Consider the following 19409-nt stretch of genomic DNA (forward strand, 5'->3'; position numbering starts at 1 on the left):
CAAAGAACACAACAAGAACAGCCCCTCGCACTGCTTTACAATGTGCTTTAGACGTAAGTACCAACTCTGTGAGAGGACTGTACATTCATGTAGACTAGAGCAGAAAAGCAATACAAGATATGTTCCTTTTTCCGTAAGGCCTAGAACATTAAAGAGCAATATGGTATCTGTTTTAGCTTTTTTCCAATTGCAGTGAACTCTTTAGATAGAGTTGTCTGCTTCCACTACCATTTTTTAAAAAATCTAATCAAAGGATAAGTTGATTACTGGTGAAACTGTAACACATTGAAGAGTCTTCACTGCTCATTTAACCCTCAGATACTGTTGGGGATGTTTTCATCCACCAAAGGTCATTTTTCACTCTTAATTTGGCCATAACTTTATTTCAGAAAATTGAATGATTTTGACAAACAGTAGTTTGACATAAATTTTGGAAATATAATTTCGTTATGTTCAGGATGAAAACATCCACTAAAATAAACTGCTGTAAAAATATATCAGATAAATAATTTTTTCAACTTTTTTTGCATAAATCTGTTAATCAACTTCAGTTCTGATCAAAACTACTAAATGTAAAAATTTCATAAGTGATGTCACAGATTTTGGGAAAAAACACACAGAATGACTTATTTTCAATATAAAAAGTGTTAGGGGGTGGATATTTTTTACCCCCTACCACAGTCTTGGATATGTCAAAGATTAGTAACATCACTGGCTTTGGTGCGAGTTAATTTTTTCTGACTAATTTACTGTTCGTGGATATTTTTGCCCCATTGACTGCCATTATGATGACATTTTCGACTGCACGGCCATGACACTATATAATCATGCATTTTTGATGGTTGGTGGTTTCCCCTGTTGGGAAGAGGTAAACCAAACAAATGGCTCCATTAACCCTTTACACAGGCCTGTGCATAGAAAGCTTAGTTTCTGGCTTTTGTATGGAGTTTTATATGGACTATATCAGCATATTATAGTGTGTGTGTTTTCGAACAGTTCACAAGGGTTAGGAAGTTCAGATATCATAAAAATGTGAAACATGTACCAACTAAACCAGCATTAGCCAGGTCTGTTTTATTCCTACAGAGGAGGCTTCAGGAGCATTCAGTCTTTTATGTGAAGATATGCTGCACTGTGTTGATGCCAGTGTCTTTGCTTTTCTTAGAAGTAATTAAAAAAACCTATTTCACCTATCACTCTCAGCTAATAGCACTGGGATTACGGCGCATCTCAAGCATCTACACACAAATGTTTGGTGACAGACTATCAGTCCTCCAGATTTTCATTGACTTAACTGCTTGGAAGTGAAAAAACAGGCCTTGACTGGTTTCCTCATTACAGCAATATTATCATCCAGATGCTCTTAAATCCTCTTCCATCTTTTCAGGTTTTCCTTCTTTTGCCATTATTCACTCAATCGTTTGTTCATTCAGTTTTATTGGAAACTGTATGACGTTATTGATATTTTTGATTTATTTTCTGTCGTCATCATTTATATACCACAAACAGGGACCAGGGCTTATTTTATTATGACACCAATACCATGGGAACTATGCAGTCTTATACTCTTTAATATTTAATTAATTTTGTGTATGCCTACATATTCATGTGATTGCCTTCCTGTTTTTATGTCATGCCTGTGTTTGCATGACATAAAAACGAGTGAACATTGAGTGCAATAATGCAATGTGACATTATCTGTAGTTCACACTGATGCTTCACTATTCTACAAATTGTTTTAGCCATTGTGAAGAAATACTTCAGGATCTGCAACAGTTGCAGATCTCTAGATACTGCAGTGCTGGTCAGTCATTCTACTGCTTTGGTCCAAAATAGAATATCACAACTACTTGAGGGATTGCTGTAAAATTGTATATGGCCATTAGAGCTGCCCAGAGGATATTCTGCTGACTTTTCCTCTGGTGCCACAATGAGGTTGACATTTTTAACTATTTATTGAAAAAATTCAACTGTTTGATGAATTGTTGTGTTACCTGGCCCTGATACTCTGACCTTTCAGTTTGCACTACCATTAAGCCCAAATTGTATTATCAAATATGATAAATTCTGTGGGGCTTTGTAGTCTTTCATACCACATGGAGTTCCATCTATACTTAGACTCTTGGTTTAAATAATTGGTCCCGTCATTTGTTCAACAGTTGTTCTATCTACTGTCCCCATCAAAGCTGAGATCGAAGTATGGCCAATGGCATGTCACTTGTTTTTTAGAATTAGGTGCCAATTATAAGTGATATATCCTTGTTGACTATTGGTATGTTGCATTTGTGTTTCACTGGCTGATACCACTGGCCACTGTCACATGCAGTAACAATGACATGCAACTCCACTTTTAGAAACATGCCAGTTTTAGCAAGGTGCCACCTTAATCAGTTGTATGCTGCTATGTTTACATGGTAGCTGCCAGTAGCAGTTGACCACAAAATCACATTGATTTTTATGTACCATATGCCGGTAAAAGAGCAGTGTCATGTCCCTGTGACATACCACAACAAACCAGAGGTGGGATGCTATCATCCATGTTTCATTCTTTTTATACTTGACAAATTAACCACAGCTTGTTAGTGATGGAAACAGTGCTTTTATGGGCCAGCACTAATTACCTCATGAATCATCCTGCTATATGCTGTCTTTTTACCTTTGCCACCCAGGAGTGATTCCATTGTTGCAGATATTGGAAACAATGCCTTTTAACTTTCTTAGTCATTTCTAGTATGATTTTTGTATTAATGGCAAGGGTGCTGTCTTAAAATCCTGTAACAGCTGTATACAGGATTTATTGGACCTACTTTATGTAACTGGAGGTGTAAAGACATATGGGACATGGCACACAGTCTGGTTTTAGAGTTGAAAGACTGAAAATGAAGTGAAAATGTTACCTGGCACAGTGTGTGCTGCTTTAAGAAAGTGGCGTTCTGACATAAGCAGCCTTGCCTTTAGGGACTTTGCTGAGCAGTAAACATATTAGTCTTGTAAGACAACTTAAAGTAGCTTTTGTTAAAAGTCCATGACATTCACCAGGCTCAGTGAAGGTGGATTATCGCTCAGAAGAGGACATTTACTGTATATGCTGTATATTGTGACTCCACATTACAAAGTTATAAGAACATGGTGGAATATCTTAATATCTTTTGTATTTTAATGGCTGAAATCAAATCTGACCTACATTTCCAACTGGTGCTGTAGCCTCGCCAACTGCTACTGCTATGAGCAATGTTTACGTGATAAGAACTGGCCTGGGACCAGATGAATCACCGGAACACCGTCATCATTGTTGATGACATGGGAAGAGAAACATCAACTCTGGCCCTAAATAGGTTGTGTTGAGATATATCCATACTTAGAGCCACAGTTGAATCTTTCTGTAAAATATACACCCACCGTTACAGCAGCAGGCTTCTCTGGGCCTTAGTTTAGTCATTAAGTTAATGACTTGTGTTGTATTTTGGACATGTGTTGACACAGTGGTATTACATGGGAGTGTATAGGTATGGTAACCCCAGTGTCTGATTATTCAGGTCCTTGCCCAGAGTTCTTGCCAATTCACCAACGTAGCATTCACCATAGCTGCTGCATGTGTTATCACACCTTCAGGACACAGAAGGAATAATGTTCAGGTACAACATGTTTAACCCAAACTATAATCTTCACCTACATCGATTAGTCGGTGTCTATAAATAACACCACTTAAGGTCAGTTGTTGGTGAGTTAAGTTAAAAAGCAACAGCTACACTAAACCTCAGAACTTTTGGTGCATTTACTTGGTATCTAAAGTAGTTCCAGGCACTGAATGAAACAGCAGCAGTTCATGCACTAAAATACCACAGCAGGGATCTCAGAATCTTGTGAACAAAGCAAGACAAGTTAGCAACATACCATCATCTCCCACTGTCACATTGCAACTTGTGCTATGTTGAGAATCACACCATGAGGGTGCTAATGATCATGGCAATTGCAGCCCGTAACCAGAGGCAAGTGCAGCTATTCTTAGAAACCACACTTTTTATTTAGAAGGAGAGAAATATGCCGTCGTTGGCAGCATTAAGCCGCCTGTTCTTTTTTTCTCACTTCATTAATCTCTTCAGTTATTCAGTGGACTCTTAATCTCATTCCAGTCTCACTCATTCATTATACCAGGTGATTTTCCTCCCTCAGTTTCTCTGTGTCTTTCTGGTTGAATAACAGTCCCAGATATCATCGTCATCACCAAACTTAAAAAGAATAACTCATACATCTGCAACTAGATGGATCAGTGTGTTTATCTAGTCTCAGCCTGGAGCTCTTCCTGTGTTATGTGCCTCACATGCCTACAGTAACAGCAGACTTTGGAAAATAGTAGTAAGATTGGTCATTTTGCCCAAAGCACAAAAATGTAACACTTAGTTTTGGTTATTTTGGACTCAGTTACCTTCAGCAACAGGGGCAGCATCCAAGAATCTATTTGAAAGTTGCATTTTTGACTTCAAGGTCAGAAGTTTAACCACACAGATCTGAAGAAAATCTTGGCAGACAAAGCAATTGACTAACAGCCATGTTAAAATACCAGAATAGTTTGACACGCTGAGTGAGGAGCATAGATGTGATTTTATTTTAAGAAATCTTTCATAATTTACCAAACCAATTTTGAATTTTTAACTACTACTACGAAACGCCATCACTGCCTCGCTTTATTTTATTTTTTATTGTATTTTTTCTGTTCTAAAAGTTTCATTGTGCTTGTACAGTTGATGATCACTGTTTGTCCGTCAGACATTAGTTACCTCATTGTTTTTTTTAAAATTCCAGGTTGTGCCCACCTGTTGATTTTAGGAGACTTTGGGGCATAACAGATCAAATTGACAAATTAGACTGATACTAACACAGTAATAGTAATAAACTCACAAAGTAATTATTAATTCCCTTCATATAAATGTGATTCTGGACTTTAGAGGCTTTGTTTTAGTTACACATAAACTTACTACAGTCAATTGTCTTTGATTTGCTTTGGTAGGACCTACACAGCTTCAGTGTTTAGGATCACTGTCCGGATGAAAATGCAATACTCTTCCACAGAAATTGATGCTGCAGCTGCTTCAAGCAGTTTAAACTTGTGAGTGCATCATGGGTGTTAGAGAGGCCACCTTTTTCAGTCCTAGCAAGTCTGCTTTCCACGCAACTTAAACTTACAGATAATTTGCTGAGCCAAGCTGCAGGATCCAAAGAGAACAGAATGTCTCAAGCAATCCTCAAGGCCACGTTGACAAATGAGATGTGGGCTCTGCTGTCAGCCCTCTGTACTCAGCTGACGTGCTGTCAGAGAGAGTTGTGTCTTCCTCCTGTGCTTGCCTGCTCATGCATGACCATCCATGCACACCTAGGTATGCGTTTCCAGTGAGACCTCTCTCACACTACACTCAAGTCAGAGCAGTGGATCCGGATGTTAGAAATATCTAAAGAAAATGCAAATGATGCAATAGTTATGTAGGAAGCGGGTCACTCCCACTCCTACTATGATTGGCCTGTAGTGACTGGTACTTATTTAGATTGGATAACGTGAGATTTGATGTGATTTTTTTTTTTTTTTTTTTTTTTCTCTTTATTACCAACTGTCTGCTTGCTGTTCCTTCCACATAATGTAATGGGGTATTTACCTTTGTCCCAGTAATGGTTTTAGATGTGAAACTTCACTGAAGCTCTGATTGTAATACTCTAATTCACAACCTTGCTCACATTTAGTGGGCTGTGGGTTTTCTACCAGTAGAAGCTATTAACTATCAAATTAGGCTTTCCTTGCATTCATTATTAGCAAGAACCCTGCTCTGAAGCAGATGTTTTTCCTGTTATCAGCTATGTCCCTGCAAAAAGACTGCTGTGATAACTAAAGTAAAGCATTTCTTCAGACCAGCTAACTGTTTGTGATTATGTTGTGAGTAGGAGAAGGGGCGTTTAACTGAAGTCCGTAATTACAGCAGTTTAGTAACAGCATCCAGTCAACAGCCTGTTCTGCCAGTTCTGTAAGGTCGCACTTGCTAAGAATGATAATGCTACCTGCTGCAGCTGGACTTACTTGAGGTTCCTGAAAACATTTCATGGCAAATACAGATGGTTTGAGTGAGAGAAGCTACATCAACAGAGAGGGAACCCCCCTCCTACCTCCTAGTCAGTCAGAACTGAAGAGGCTTCATGGATGAGAGGGGAAATGTCTTTAAGAACCTCAAGCAAAGCCAGCTGCCACCTGTAGCCCTTAATGTTTACCTTGGTCACTATGTTAATTTAGCACTGCAGCATGCAAACATCTGCCAAGCACAAAAATGAATTACAGATTGGGCCGGTTTTGATCATAAACAAAACTACTAGAGAGTGTCAAATTTTGCATCTTGTATTTGTCCCTGTGTGTTTAAGGGTTGTTTATAAAGACACAGCCTATTAAAATACATTTTGTGTATTTGTCTCCTGTAAAAACTTCATCTGAATCACTCTGAGAAATGTGCTTCTCAAAATACATCAGCCTCTGTTTATTTTTACAGAAATCCATAAATCATTGAGTGGGTTTTGATAAGTTGGTGCCCTCATTGGCTGTTTTTAGAAGTCTGAGCTATTTCAGAGCCAGCACTTACACAGCTTGTATTAAAATTAAATAATTCAAAGGAAAGAAGGATGAGTGAAAATGAATATGGATTTGAGAAATAACTTCTTTTATGCATCACTTACTTTATATGATATTGAGGTACCTCATTTCATCTGTTTTTTTTATTAGGATTTTTGTATATTTCTCATCTAAGTTTCCGCTTTGTTTTTGTCTGTGTAATTTGTATAAAAGGTTTACTTTTGTTTATTTTTGTGAAAATGGTAGCATTTCATCATAGTTGAATCATTTTGTCTTCACTTAACAGCTAAAATTGAACTTGTGATTAACAGCACAGCAAACAAATTATAGTGATATATTACAGATAAGTGTTACCAATAAGGAGAGTTAGGCCTCATTAGACCAGCCAGCATCTGCATATACACTTTAATATTCAGAGAAATGATTCTCTGCATCAAATTGCCAAAATAAAATACTGAAGTGTCTTAGATAATGGTACTTCATCAATAGGTTGTGCCTGATGCTCTGATCTCAGTCCTCATCAGTGACACAGCCTCTTCTCTACCTCTTAATTATATCAAACACAGGCAAACCTGCTCTATGTAATTAGACCTTGGCTGAGAGGCACAGAGGTCTTTCTCCTGCCTCCCGTATAATTGCATCTGATATTCAGTCCATAACAAGATTTTGCTAACCTTCTATTGACATTTAGACAATAAAGTTCTGATCGAAGGACAGGACTGGCAGAGCTTGGCCAGCCTGTTAAAACCTCTTTAATCTCAAGCGGTTTGAGGTAATGCCCTGCCTTCACTGCAGTATCTTTACTGAATCTTTTGCATTTATTCAGCAGTTGTATTATCAGTGTCAGAAATCACTGAGGAAAGCGTTTCTTTCATGATCTTCTAGACAGATCACATCACATATAAATAGGTAGTTGCATCTGCCTTGCTCTTCTTTGCACCTTTTAAACAACTGCTCACAGCCACCTGTTACACTAATCCTGTTTCCTAAAAGTTTTTAAAAGAATATCAAATGTGGCAGCAGTGAAGTTTCGATATAAAACATGTCTTCATTTGAGTTTATTGAAATCTGCTGTCAAAACGTTAATTACCATGTGCTCCAGATCTCATCTTATTTGTTTGACCTTTTAACTGATTTCCTTCACCTTTGTTACACTATCACCGCAGTTACAGCGAGCTCGTCAAACAGATGAAAATAGACATGAAGCAAAAACATTTGTTTGGGCTGCAGCCATGTGCATATAGTGCAAGTGAAACACTGTTGCGTGTCCTGTGCAGATGAATATACTGAATAAAATGTGAGCATTTTTTGTCAGACAGGTGTGAGAAAACTGAAATTGCTTCCTGTGTAATCGAGCTTTTAGTGAAAGATCATAGGCCTGTTAAAGATGAGCCAGCTCTACACAAAACTGATCCCTGGCAGTAGCTGCACAGTGAATGCTCAGCTTGATCTAGTCATGACATAGTCAACAGTGGCTCTCTACCAACTGAAAGACCTGGCTCACATTATCAAATAGCTGGATCAACAACACGATGAGTTTCATCAACAGGTGGACTTTACATACTTGTTATGGAATAGATGTTCAAACTTCATATTTTTATCTTCATTTCCATATTTCCTGAAACATGTCTTTCCATAATCTTAATCTAAACCTTCCCTTTTTAGGTCACAGATTTTTTTTTTTTTTTCATAAACTATAAGATCACAGACCACAAATACATACGTCCTTAATGCAGTTGTAACCATTGCATTGTCAAGCCTTATGTTGATAAACAGATATTACTGGAATTATGTTATTTAGGTCTTTTCTTTATTTTGTTCCATGTCTGTTTGTTTAGAAACTTGCTGAAAAGTACAATCCACGCCCTTCACTGGCTTCAAAGATTACCAGGATTTACACAGATTGAACATAATAGGTTTTGCACATTTCACATTCATTGCAGGACTAATGCATTTCATCACATTAGATTGTACAGGTGTTCAGCAATAGCCATAACAAGCTCCCATTTGCTGTAACACCAGTTTAGTTCTTGCACAGATGGCAGATAAATAACCAGATGTTGAGTATTACTTGACAGTCACTCTGTCTTTCGTTTTTGTGGGAGAAGGAGTTCTTGTGAGAAGTGAGACTTTGCAATAGTGCTTTTTAGTATTTACCCAAGATAATGGTCTGCAAAGGGGACATAAGTACATATGGATCAGCTACAGTACTATATAATAAATACTGAGATTAACCTTGGGATTTATTTTTTCATCATCATTCTTTCATGGCCCAGCCAAGGGCAGCATATAGACTTCTGACTCCACTTGGGCTCTCACAGATGAAAATTGACCTGTCTTAGTCTGAACTGACCGTAGCATCATTAAAATTGCATTACATACAGGTTACGTTTTTCCCCAAGACATACATTTTGGCAAAAGCACCTAATGAACAAGCAAATTACATATATTTTGGCAAACAGTACCACCCACCTATGTTCTTCAAATGTATTATCTAGTCAGTTGTGGTTGATTTGGTGCAGCCCTGATACAGCTGTAAATCATAATGTTGCATCACATACATGGATCATTTCTTGTGAGTACCAAGCGTTAGAATTCAGTGTGACTTTTTTTTTTATTTTGTTGTTTCAATGTGATGAAACCCTGCCATCACAATAAAAACGACTTTATACAGAGGTAATTACACAATGTAAATATGTTAAATGGATGTTTTGCCAAAAATACAAAGCTTACACAGTATCAAAAGCAGGGTTTGCTTTAATGGAAATGGATTAAAAAAAAAAAGTATTTCCAGTGTAACAGACTTTTAACTGCCCCTTATTGAAAGCTGGACAGTAACATCTTATACAGGCTCAACATTTTCATAGCTACACGTATATTCAGTGTGTTCTTATGGTTCCCTGTTGATTTCACAAAACCTCAGGTCTTAAATTTCCAAGTCATATTTAAATGGTCCAATTTGCTGCATGTGATACAAAATCTTTATATATCTATGATCCTGTAATGTCCTGTAACGCAGAAGGCTACACACTGCTGTTTGGCTTAGTCTGGAACTCTTATTAACCTAGAGACACCCCTGGCTGTCTTTTGATGACCCGCTTGATGACATATAGAGCTATTTCACTACATTTATCTACTATAGAGATAATTGATAGCCCCAAGCATTCATTAATTTTTTTTGTTATTATAGTATTAATCTGCTGTCTACTAAACATTTCATTCCTGCTTTGTTACTTTGTAAAGCCACAGAACATAAAAACTACATTCATGAACATTTTTCAGATCTCTTGTAGATGAAGTAATTTGTTCCATTTTATTAACAATGACAATGAGCAGATAGGGATAAAAAGAAATGAGCAAGATTTCATGAGCACAAGTGCACAAGACTTTACACCTTACAAATCAGATAAGATTTGCTGAGTCAGGTGATCACTTAAAGCAGTTTGTCTGTTCTTCACTTCAGTGTTTTTTTTTTACACATTAACCTCTTAGATAGATATAAACAAGCTGTCATAACAGCTTGTTAAAATATATCCAAATGTAAAACGTCTGGGCCAGATTTAGAGACAACACAAGGTGGAATTGCACTTGCTAATGAAGGAACAGTGAAGGAAAATGCTGAGATACAGGATGTCGGGGAAGTGGTTGCAAGGTGAGGATTTAAAATGAATGAGAAAGAGCAGGTAGAAGGAATCAACTTTGACTTTTGAAGACAGATGCGGCAAGCAAGTCTCCCAACACTTTATGAATGAGGATGATAGAGTTGACAGCTGAAACTGTGAGAAATAGAGATGGAGTGCGGCTGGTGGACAGGTCTGGCGGATGCAAAGACTGAGTGATCTAGGAGAGGAGGAAGAGAAAAATGGAGAGATGGAGCGAGTGCATTTGGGTACCTGCTTTAGTTTGGTGATTGATGACAGACAGGCTAGAGATACAGTGCAGTTCAGGCTGATTCAATTTAGAAGGGTGGAATTTGGATTGCTTAGCGTAGGCTAATTTGGTTTGACCTTCTTCAGGCTGTTGGAGAGAGTTTTCATTGTTTCTTCATTAAACATGTTGAGTAATCTCACATCAACTACGTTGACTTCAATGATGTGAGATGTCATTCCAAGCTGGGATAAAGATGGTGCTGATAATAATCCCAGTTCCATTAGTTTAAGCAAAAAAAAAAGTATCTGGGTGCAGACAGGCATTAAAAACGGGTATTAAAACATTAAATGTCCTGTTGCTATTTTCTCCCCATAAAATCAAGAGCTGGTTCAGTTCAGTATCTCATCATTTCAAAATACACCATCAGAAATTTGCAACTGAAGCTGGTCTGTACCTGGTGCCAAATATGTTACACAGTCTTTACAGCACATTCTATAAGATTTCTATTCCGGTCAGCTTTAGTCACACACATGCTCCTGTCCAGCATTGTTTATATGCTGGGTCACAGTCTCGCCTCTGAAACTAAGTGTATTCATATTCAGTGTGGTGAGAAGTTTGGTAATTAAAATGTGTTAAAATACAACTGTGCAGTCATTACCTCAGTGAAGCGTTACTAAGAGATCACAACAGAGACAGGGCCTCACACTGAACCTGGTGTGGTGATTTACCTTTGGGTTTTATTGAGGATGACGTACACACAAACACAAATGATTTATTGCCTTATTACAAACCTAGGACATGTAGCCTTGTCAATTCTGCTCGGGTTCATTACTTATACTTACACAAACAGCACTAAACCTTTAAGTTGTATTTCTCCTGGTAATGTGTGTTTTGTTTACAAAAGAAGATAAAGAATCTCAGTGGATCTAAGTTTATGTGAGTAAGGGCGATGGTAATGAGGAGAATGCTTTTACTCCATCAGTTCTACTTGAATCCTTGATATCCCGGCAGGTGAGTGAGGCAATTTGTTTGAGACATTGATTGCCATTTGTTCTGTGGAGAAAATAATAACCTTGCCAGGAAGCTTTGCTGTCTTTAGTGATTTTCACAGCAGCGCAATAGTGATAACTCATTACTTCAGTGTTCGTGCTTTACACTGATAATTCACTCAGAAAGGTTCGCATGTCATGTCACACTTGAATCCTGTGCATTATTCATGTGAATGCGATTGCTCAGGTTTGTTTTAAATGTTGACTAGAATATTATTGGTATGTACATGTGTCCTTAATCCCAACGATGTTGATTGATGGATGAAGGGATGATACACTGTGGTTTGCAGATAGCTGCGAGGGACAAGGTACAAATTTGTTCCCTTAAATGAACCGTTTTACCATAATGCTGTTGGCAGGTTCACCAGGTTTTCAGTAAAAGCCCAATTTGTAAAGTCTTTTTCTTATCAAAATCCCAGCATTTACTGATGTTCTTAAATTTTTAGAGAGTTCATTCCAGAGTCGAGGGCCATAATAATAGAATGATGACTCAGCATAGGTTTTAGTATTAACTTTTGGGATAGTTCAGCTATCCCGAGTAGAAGATCTAAGGTTTCTTCAAGGGTCGTAATTTCTTAATAAATCTGATAAATAAGAAGGGGGAAAACCATTTAGGGATTTAAAAACTAATCGTGTGATGGCAAGGATTTCATGATAGTGGTTTCATATTCATTTTCTGTTTCTGAATTTCTGAGCCAAGAACCCAAACTTTTATCTTGATTAAGTTGAAGATATTTCATTGAGGTCCATTTTTAATATCTAGAATACAGCTGAATGGTGTACATGGCATCTGGAGAAACAGCAAAATATAGTGGTGTGTCATCAACATAACTATCATAATTTACATGGTGATCACTCATGACATCAGCATCTATCAATTAAACAATGTCAGGCGTAAAATTGACCCTTGAAGGTTCACACAGTTCAATGTATATCTTTCAGATATGGCTCTCATCCATATTTACCACATATTCTCAATGCACAAATATGATGTAAACCAGCTGATATTGATATCTGTATAGTGCCTTGCAGCACAACTTATAAATCTATAATTGTACAATAAATGAGAACTGTTAGTCCAGAAATGCCAAAAACACTGTATGTTCGAAAAATTATGCATAAGTCCACTAATGGGCACTGACAACTTTGAAACCCAAAATGAGTTGGTCAGGCTCTTAATCAGTTTAAAAACATATGAAGTGCATATTATCTCAGAAACAATTTTTTCTACAACCAATATGACATTCCTTGCTACGTCTCTCCCCTTTCTCACGTCTTAACCCCTCCATCAACACAAATAAGTTTGTTGGATAAACTTTTTGTGCTGTATGTTTTCCTTCTTAGACAGGTTGTTAAAGTATAAATAGATAATTACAGACTTTATAAGTACCCTAGTGATCTTTTGTCTTGGACATAATTGCCACATAAAAGCACTGTACCCCACAGTGTGTCTGTGTGTCGCATTATCTACTCAAGACACAAGAAAGCATCAACAGGAACATCGTGCAGCAGCAGATTGTGTGTGGGCGAGCAGGCAGGGTGTGAAAAAGGTTCATTATAAATTGAGGGAAACAGACTAATCAGACTGTCTGTTGCGCTGCTTCACACAGTCAGAACATTCAGTTGCTGTGCACGCCGGCAGGGGGTAGCAGTTTACAGCAAGTGGAGTGGAGCTGGAAGTATAACGTGGATATAGTAGATGGCAGCACTGTTTCGCTTTGGTTGGCACTCGAAGATTAAGGGTTGTCTTCCTGAAGTTGTATGTGGTGAGTGGTATGTTATAACAATCTTAACCATGTCATGTATTTCATTGAGGTCTACTTTTGAATATCTAGAATACAGTTAAAAATGGTATCTATCTATGTCTGTCTGGAGAAACAGCAAAATACAGTGGCGTGTCATCAACATAACTATCGTAATTGACATATGATGACTGATGACATCACCATATTATAGCATTTCTAAATTTAACAGTGTCAGGCCTAAAATTGACCCTTGAAGGTTCCTAAATTATTAGTATTAGTATTATTATTATTATTATTATTATTATTAATCTTTGGTTAAGGAGCTAGCAAGCTAATGTTCAGGCTAGTATGCAAATGCTGCGCTGTATTCACTGTAATGAGTATGTCCAATTCAATTCAATTCAGTTTTATTTGTATAGCGCCAAATCACAATATAAATTATCTCAAGGTACTTGAGGGTGAGGGGGGAGGAGAGGGGAAGGGAAGGGAGGGTTAGGGTAGAGGAGCTCAGTGCACCGATCGTCATCGGGCAGTCTAGGCCTATAGCAGCAAAACTAAGGGATGGTTCATGCTCCCACCACAGTCAGTCCCTTACCTGGGAAGGGACACTAGATTCTGTGGCAGTTTGTTTGAACCACAGGATCCAGTCACTAATAGGCATGGTGGGCTCCAGCGACAAGGTGGTGAGAGATAGAGAGAGAGAATGGTTTGTATGGGCACACTCCATTATACAACTACAGTGGACATACATTCCCTGATGATCGCGGCCTCAGACCACGACACAGAATGGAAATGTCTAATCCAGCCACCCACCTGCAAGAGAGGGTGTATAAGGATCCAGCACCAAGCATCCCTTACCTGAGTTGAAGCTGTGTGTGGGCTGACTACTACCGAATCACCACTGCCAGACCCACAGCACTACTTGCGCCCACCAGCTTCATGGAGCAGATCTTGCAGAATCTCTACCCCCGACAGCTAGAAAGTAGAAAAGGCAGCTATTCAACAAGCACAGAGAGATTCTTTCCCAGCGGAAGTACCCCATCTGAAATCAGGGAAGCCTATGTCAGCAGACAGCAGGTTAAGTTGTCTCTGCCCAGAACTAGACAGCACAGCTGGACTTCTGTGTGTGGGAGACTGTCTCAAGCGGTGTAGTGAACTAGAGCCCGATCCAATCATTCTCGATCCTCATCACCCACTGATGAAACTAACCATCAAGGATTATAACAAACAGCTGCCTTACCCTGTCGGAGAAAGGGTATTCGCTGACGTAAGGAGAAAATACTGGGTGTTGAGAGGGCATGGGGCAGTACAGCGTCATCATTTCAAGTGTGCTGAATGGAGGAAATGAGGAGCACTTCCCGAATCCCCCCACATGACTGACCTGCCAGCAGCGTGACAAGGTGTTTTCAAACCAACCTTCTATTCATCTGGGGTCACAAGAAACGGTGGGTTCAAATGCATGACCATTAGGGCAGTCCACATTGATTGTCTTTTTTTAATTTAGAGTTGGACTCCTTTCTGATTGCGCTAAGATGCTTCAATTCGAGATGTGGGACACCTCCTGAGATCTTGTGTGACCAAGGCACAAACTTTAAAAGAAGTGAGTGAGAGTTGCTGGAGTCATTCAAGGCATTACAGGCAGAGCCCTCTGGCCCATGGGAAGAGTAACCCAGGTGTTCCCTGGAGCCGATGGGAAAGTTAGATTAGCCAAGGTGGACATTACTTATACGTGGCTTGTGGTCCATGTCATTTAACTTCCACCCTTACTGGATGACAGCTGACCACCTTTGTAATTGTAGCGTTCTTGTTTATGATTCGTTTTTTTTTTTTTTTTTTTGACATAAGAAAACGACATTCCATTTAGCAGCACGCAGCATTTAGCAGTGCCTGCCAGTCACTGCTACATCTGCGTCATCAGAAGCAATTTTTGCAGGTTTCAATCTCCCACATGATGGCAAGCTTGAAATGCAAAGAGATGGCGGAATTGGAAGCAAAGGGGCATCTCCTGCCCTAAGCTTGAGGAAAGTCTGCTCTGTCATAGTTTAAAAGCAGTTCTATTAATGGTACTGTATTCTTTAGAAGACTTTGATGTTTAGCTGCTTGAAGTTTGCTGTGTGGTTCCTCCTCCAGTTGGAGCCTGTTGCATTTAGCTTCTGCATTTTAGCAGATAAGTGTATGAAATGTGAATCCTACATAGTAACTAGTAAGATTTCTTTGAAAATCAATCTAAGCAAAGCTAATCATGTTGCTGGAGTTTTTGGTTCATCAAACAGATAAATGTGGATGTTGGTAAAGTAACAACAGCAGTTTTTCTTTTCCCTTCCCTTTAGTTGGCTTTAAGGTGAGGGCGTTGCACCACCACGCCTGAAGGTATTTACACATGTTATAGTTTAAATGTTGAAGGTAAAGTGGAATTGTTTGCATAATTAGGGCTGGAACATATTAAGAGAAGAGGCAGGGAGGCAGAATAGAGTAATGAGGCAGGGAAATGGGAGAAAGCGTGCAGCGCTGCATATGACATTAGCCATGTTTAGAGACGTCCCTATAGTGAAACTCTCAGGGAAGTGGGACTTCCTAATGACTTTGATTTTTCTGGAGATGAGTTGGAGCAGTCGCCGCTGCCTCCTCCGAACTCCCCCACTCTGAATCTGTCCTCCTCAAACAAGCACCAATTGATGTTGTTGTTGTCGTGTTAAGCGTGGAATTGACAGCACAGGCTCTTGTATTGTGGCTTTGTTTGGTTTTCCATCCTTGGAGGTTATGTCAGAGGAGGAAAAGGTGGATACTTTAGTGTGACATATCCCCTGCACTATCAAGTGCCATACCATCCCTTTGAGCAAATATTTGATAGTGATAGAGGCTTTGTGCACTGCTGAAACCATTTTCTTTCGCTTGTGTACAGAATTTTATTTGTTGCTGTGCTTCTCTTTATTTCCAGACTGCTCCACACTGCAGATGCTGTTCTTACATGGCTAAAACACTCAACACTTTTCCTTGTCTGAAACCACATGTAATGTATGTTTGGGTTGGCCTTTTGAGGCCAGTCTATCTGATTATTTTAAAGTTTAAATGAAACAACCCGATTTCACTCGTGCATGTAATATTCATCAAACCAAATGAGCTTTCACACACCCGAGACATATCTACAACCTTTTCCTATACAAGATAGCAGTCAATTCATAATGACGACACACTGAAGAAATTGCCATTCAAGGAAAAAAAAAAAATTAATCAGCTGTTGCTACTTCTAATTATAATCCATCTGGTAATTTACACAGTTTCCCCTGTTACCAGTTTATACTGTACAATGATAACCAGCTGCTATCTGTAGTATTGTATTTGACAAGCATGTATGAGGATAGTATCAGTCATCTAACTCAGCAAGACTGGATTATTGTATTTGCAAATGAGGACAACTGTAAACAGGTCTCTGTACATAAATGTGGATATTTGAGATCTTTTAGTGAACAGTGATGACCAGCTCCCTACAATCCAACCAATTATGTAAGTCATTGCTTTATCAGAGCCATTTCTTTCTAGAGTCACTCTATTGACAGTGCAAGCATGAGTGACTTATCAACTGTGACAGAGTCAATATAAGCACAATTTTGTAATTAAATTTTGTTTGTGACCCTAATCTGCTTGATTTTTAAGTCACCTTGGCTAAGCTTGTTTTTTTTTATTCTTTTCTTTTCATAGATGAAAGTAACAACAAAAGCGCAGGGGACATCCTTTTTTTTGAGCAAGGTTATAATTAATAAGCAAAAAAAATCTCTGTCCGTCCTGACATATTGTCACTGACCATGAGAATAGCTGTTTTAGTAGTGTTCAAAGCAGCATGCTGGATTATCAGATCAGATTTATTACAGCTACTGCTTTTTTCTGCTTCAGCACTCAGGCCATCGACATCTGCTGGGGGAAGATAGCACTAATTATTTTCCATCCATATGTGATTAACAGAGATTTCCCTTTAAATGCTCAGTATGCGGGCCAGTTAAACACTCATCTCCTCTCCAGCTCGGCTCAGACATGGACCACTAGTTTCAGACTCGCTCCATGAGCTCATGGCTCACTGTGCTTCTAGCCTCTGTGGGAATATGGGAGTATGGCCTCTATGCTGCAGTTGAGACACTAAGTGATTTATTGAAAAAATAAATGCAATCCAGTGATTACTGTAATCTATTACTGCAATTTCAAGTTTCTTACTAACAGTGTTTTAGTTGTAATTTTTCCTTTAGGTTTTCCATTTGTGATATGCTTTGAGCTTCAGCAGAAAATTAGGCAATGTATCATGTGCAAGGTCAAAGAAGTCTGGAGTCACTATTGTATCCATTTATTATATATACAGTGCCAAAGAGAAAATGCGCAGTATTTGGCCTGTGCTTTGTTTATAAGTTATGTAGTGGTTGCAAGCATGTAATTGCATCCATGATCCCTGTGCTTGATTAGCCTTAATAAAGTTTGAGTTTTCTGCCATCAAACCTAAACTGAAGTCAGGTTTTTTTTCCTAACTGAGGCTAAGTGGCAATAAATTACATGTGGAAAATAGAAAACTTAGATCATTACACTTTTAGTGTATTACTCCAGTTTGGTTACAGGTAAATGTGTGGGAGTCAAAACACATAAGAAGAATTGCAAAAACCAATAGCTCATATTCTGTTCATGTGTAATAATGTTTACTGGCAAGATATGCAGTGAGGGAATAAGAACTCAAGCAAGTAATATTCAAAGTAAGAGCACTCCTGGAACAATAAATCCACAGAATTAAAGCTGCCTAAGTTTTATGTAAAAATATGCACAGTAGCAGACTAAGTTCAGTTTCTAAGTCATGGTTTCTAAGCCAGTCTTTTAGCCAAGCTAGCAACATGGCTGTCTGGATGGCATTGCTGGTCTGTTGGTCAAGTCAGTTACTTGAACCTGAAATTCTGTATCCTAACTATTCCATGCATTGGAAATGTTGTATTCTGAAATTTGGGGGTTTTGATATTATTGCTATGAGTGGTTCATTTCCCCTCAGAATAAACTATAAAACCTTTGATAAACCCATACCTGCTACTTTCAAAAATTTGAAATATCTGTTGCCTAGTACTGAAAATACCTCCAAAACTAGGAACATCCTCATCAGCCTCAGCTTTACTCTAATATATCCTGCTGCCTAACAACTTACTCCTACTTTTCATATCACTGTTGAATGAAATTCATTTCTGAATCATTTTTTGTATTTGTACAGGAGGTGTTTCAAATCTTTTTTTCTTTATTTTTCATTGTTCACTTTCTCCAGTGCACTTGAACATCTAAAAATTTTTTAAGTCTAATGACTATTTTCGGTCTGTGACTTAATGCTCTTGTACTGACAGCAGGCTACATGTATTTTAAGTACTCCAGCAGATGAAATAGCGTGAACATCTTCTATCCAAGCATGTTTGTGTTGTTCCGACTCATGTTTGTAATATAATGGTAATCCCGAACATTATTTGTGGCTTTTGGGAATGAAGTGAGCATGGTGATTTTAATCACATTTATGTTCTTTTTGATCCAGTAGATTTAATGTTGTTAGAACTCAGGAATCAGCAGTGTAGTAAAGGGCTTTTTGGCCTTCAAAGGTGAGTTTCTACCACAGGAACTTTCCCTGGGCAATGGGAATATTTTGAAGAGCTAAGTTTCCTTACCTTCATTTCCACTAAAAAAAAAAAAATCAAGATCTAAGGGATGTTACAGGGAGAAAGTCCTTTCTCGGGGGTGGTATGAGCTAAATCTTCAACAAAGTGGTGGTTGTCCTTGATTGGTTAAGTATGCTAGGATTTATCATTCCACTGGAATTCACCTGACATTGTTTGATACCGCCACTTTGTGGCTGACAATAACCTTCATGCAGTGTGCAAAGAGATTTTTATAACCAACAAAATCCAAGATTTGTTGGCCACATTTGCAGGAGATGACATTACACATGCATGCAAATAACATGAAAGGCAGCCATTGTGAGTTTGATACAGAAGTGAATTAATTTATTTAATCTTTCCAGGACCTGGCCTTGCTGTGGAAACACAAACCACAATACACTGGAAGAACCTTTAACTTTGTGAAGGTTCTTGGGAAATTGAAGTTCCTGAAACCTTTGTTAGAAGGTTTTCTGTTTGTATG

At 38.5% G+C, this 19409-nt stretch overlaps 1 protein-coding gene across 3 annotated transcripts in view; it reads left to right on the forward strand.

The window, feature by feature from the left end:
* trappc9 (trafficking protein particle complex subunit 9) overlaps positions 1-19409 on the forward strand; it is a 166044-nt gene that overhangs the window by 137817 nt on the left and 8818 nt on the right. The window contains exons 22-23 of one of the 3 annotated variants that reach the window (XM_026299859.1): positions 16733-16772; positions 16968-16986. The exons of the other annotated variants lie outside the window; for them this stretch is intronic. Of the exons in view, the coding sequence (XP_026155644.1) occupies positions 16733-16772; positions 16968-16971 (44 nt within the window). The 3' untranslated portion in view covers positions 16972-16986. Of the gene's footprint in view, positions 1-16732; positions 16773-16967; positions 16987-19409 lie in introns of those variants that run through there. 3 annotated transcript variants of the gene reach the window in all.

Source organism: Mastacembelus armatus, chromosome 11 (genome assembly GCF_900324485.2).
Source record: "Mastacembelus armatus chromosome 11, fMasArm1.2, whole genome shotgun sequence".
In the NCBI taxonomy this organism is placed as follows: Eukaryota; Metazoa; Chordata; class Actinopteri; order Synbranchiformes; family Mastacembelidae; genus Mastacembelus; species Mastacembelus armatus.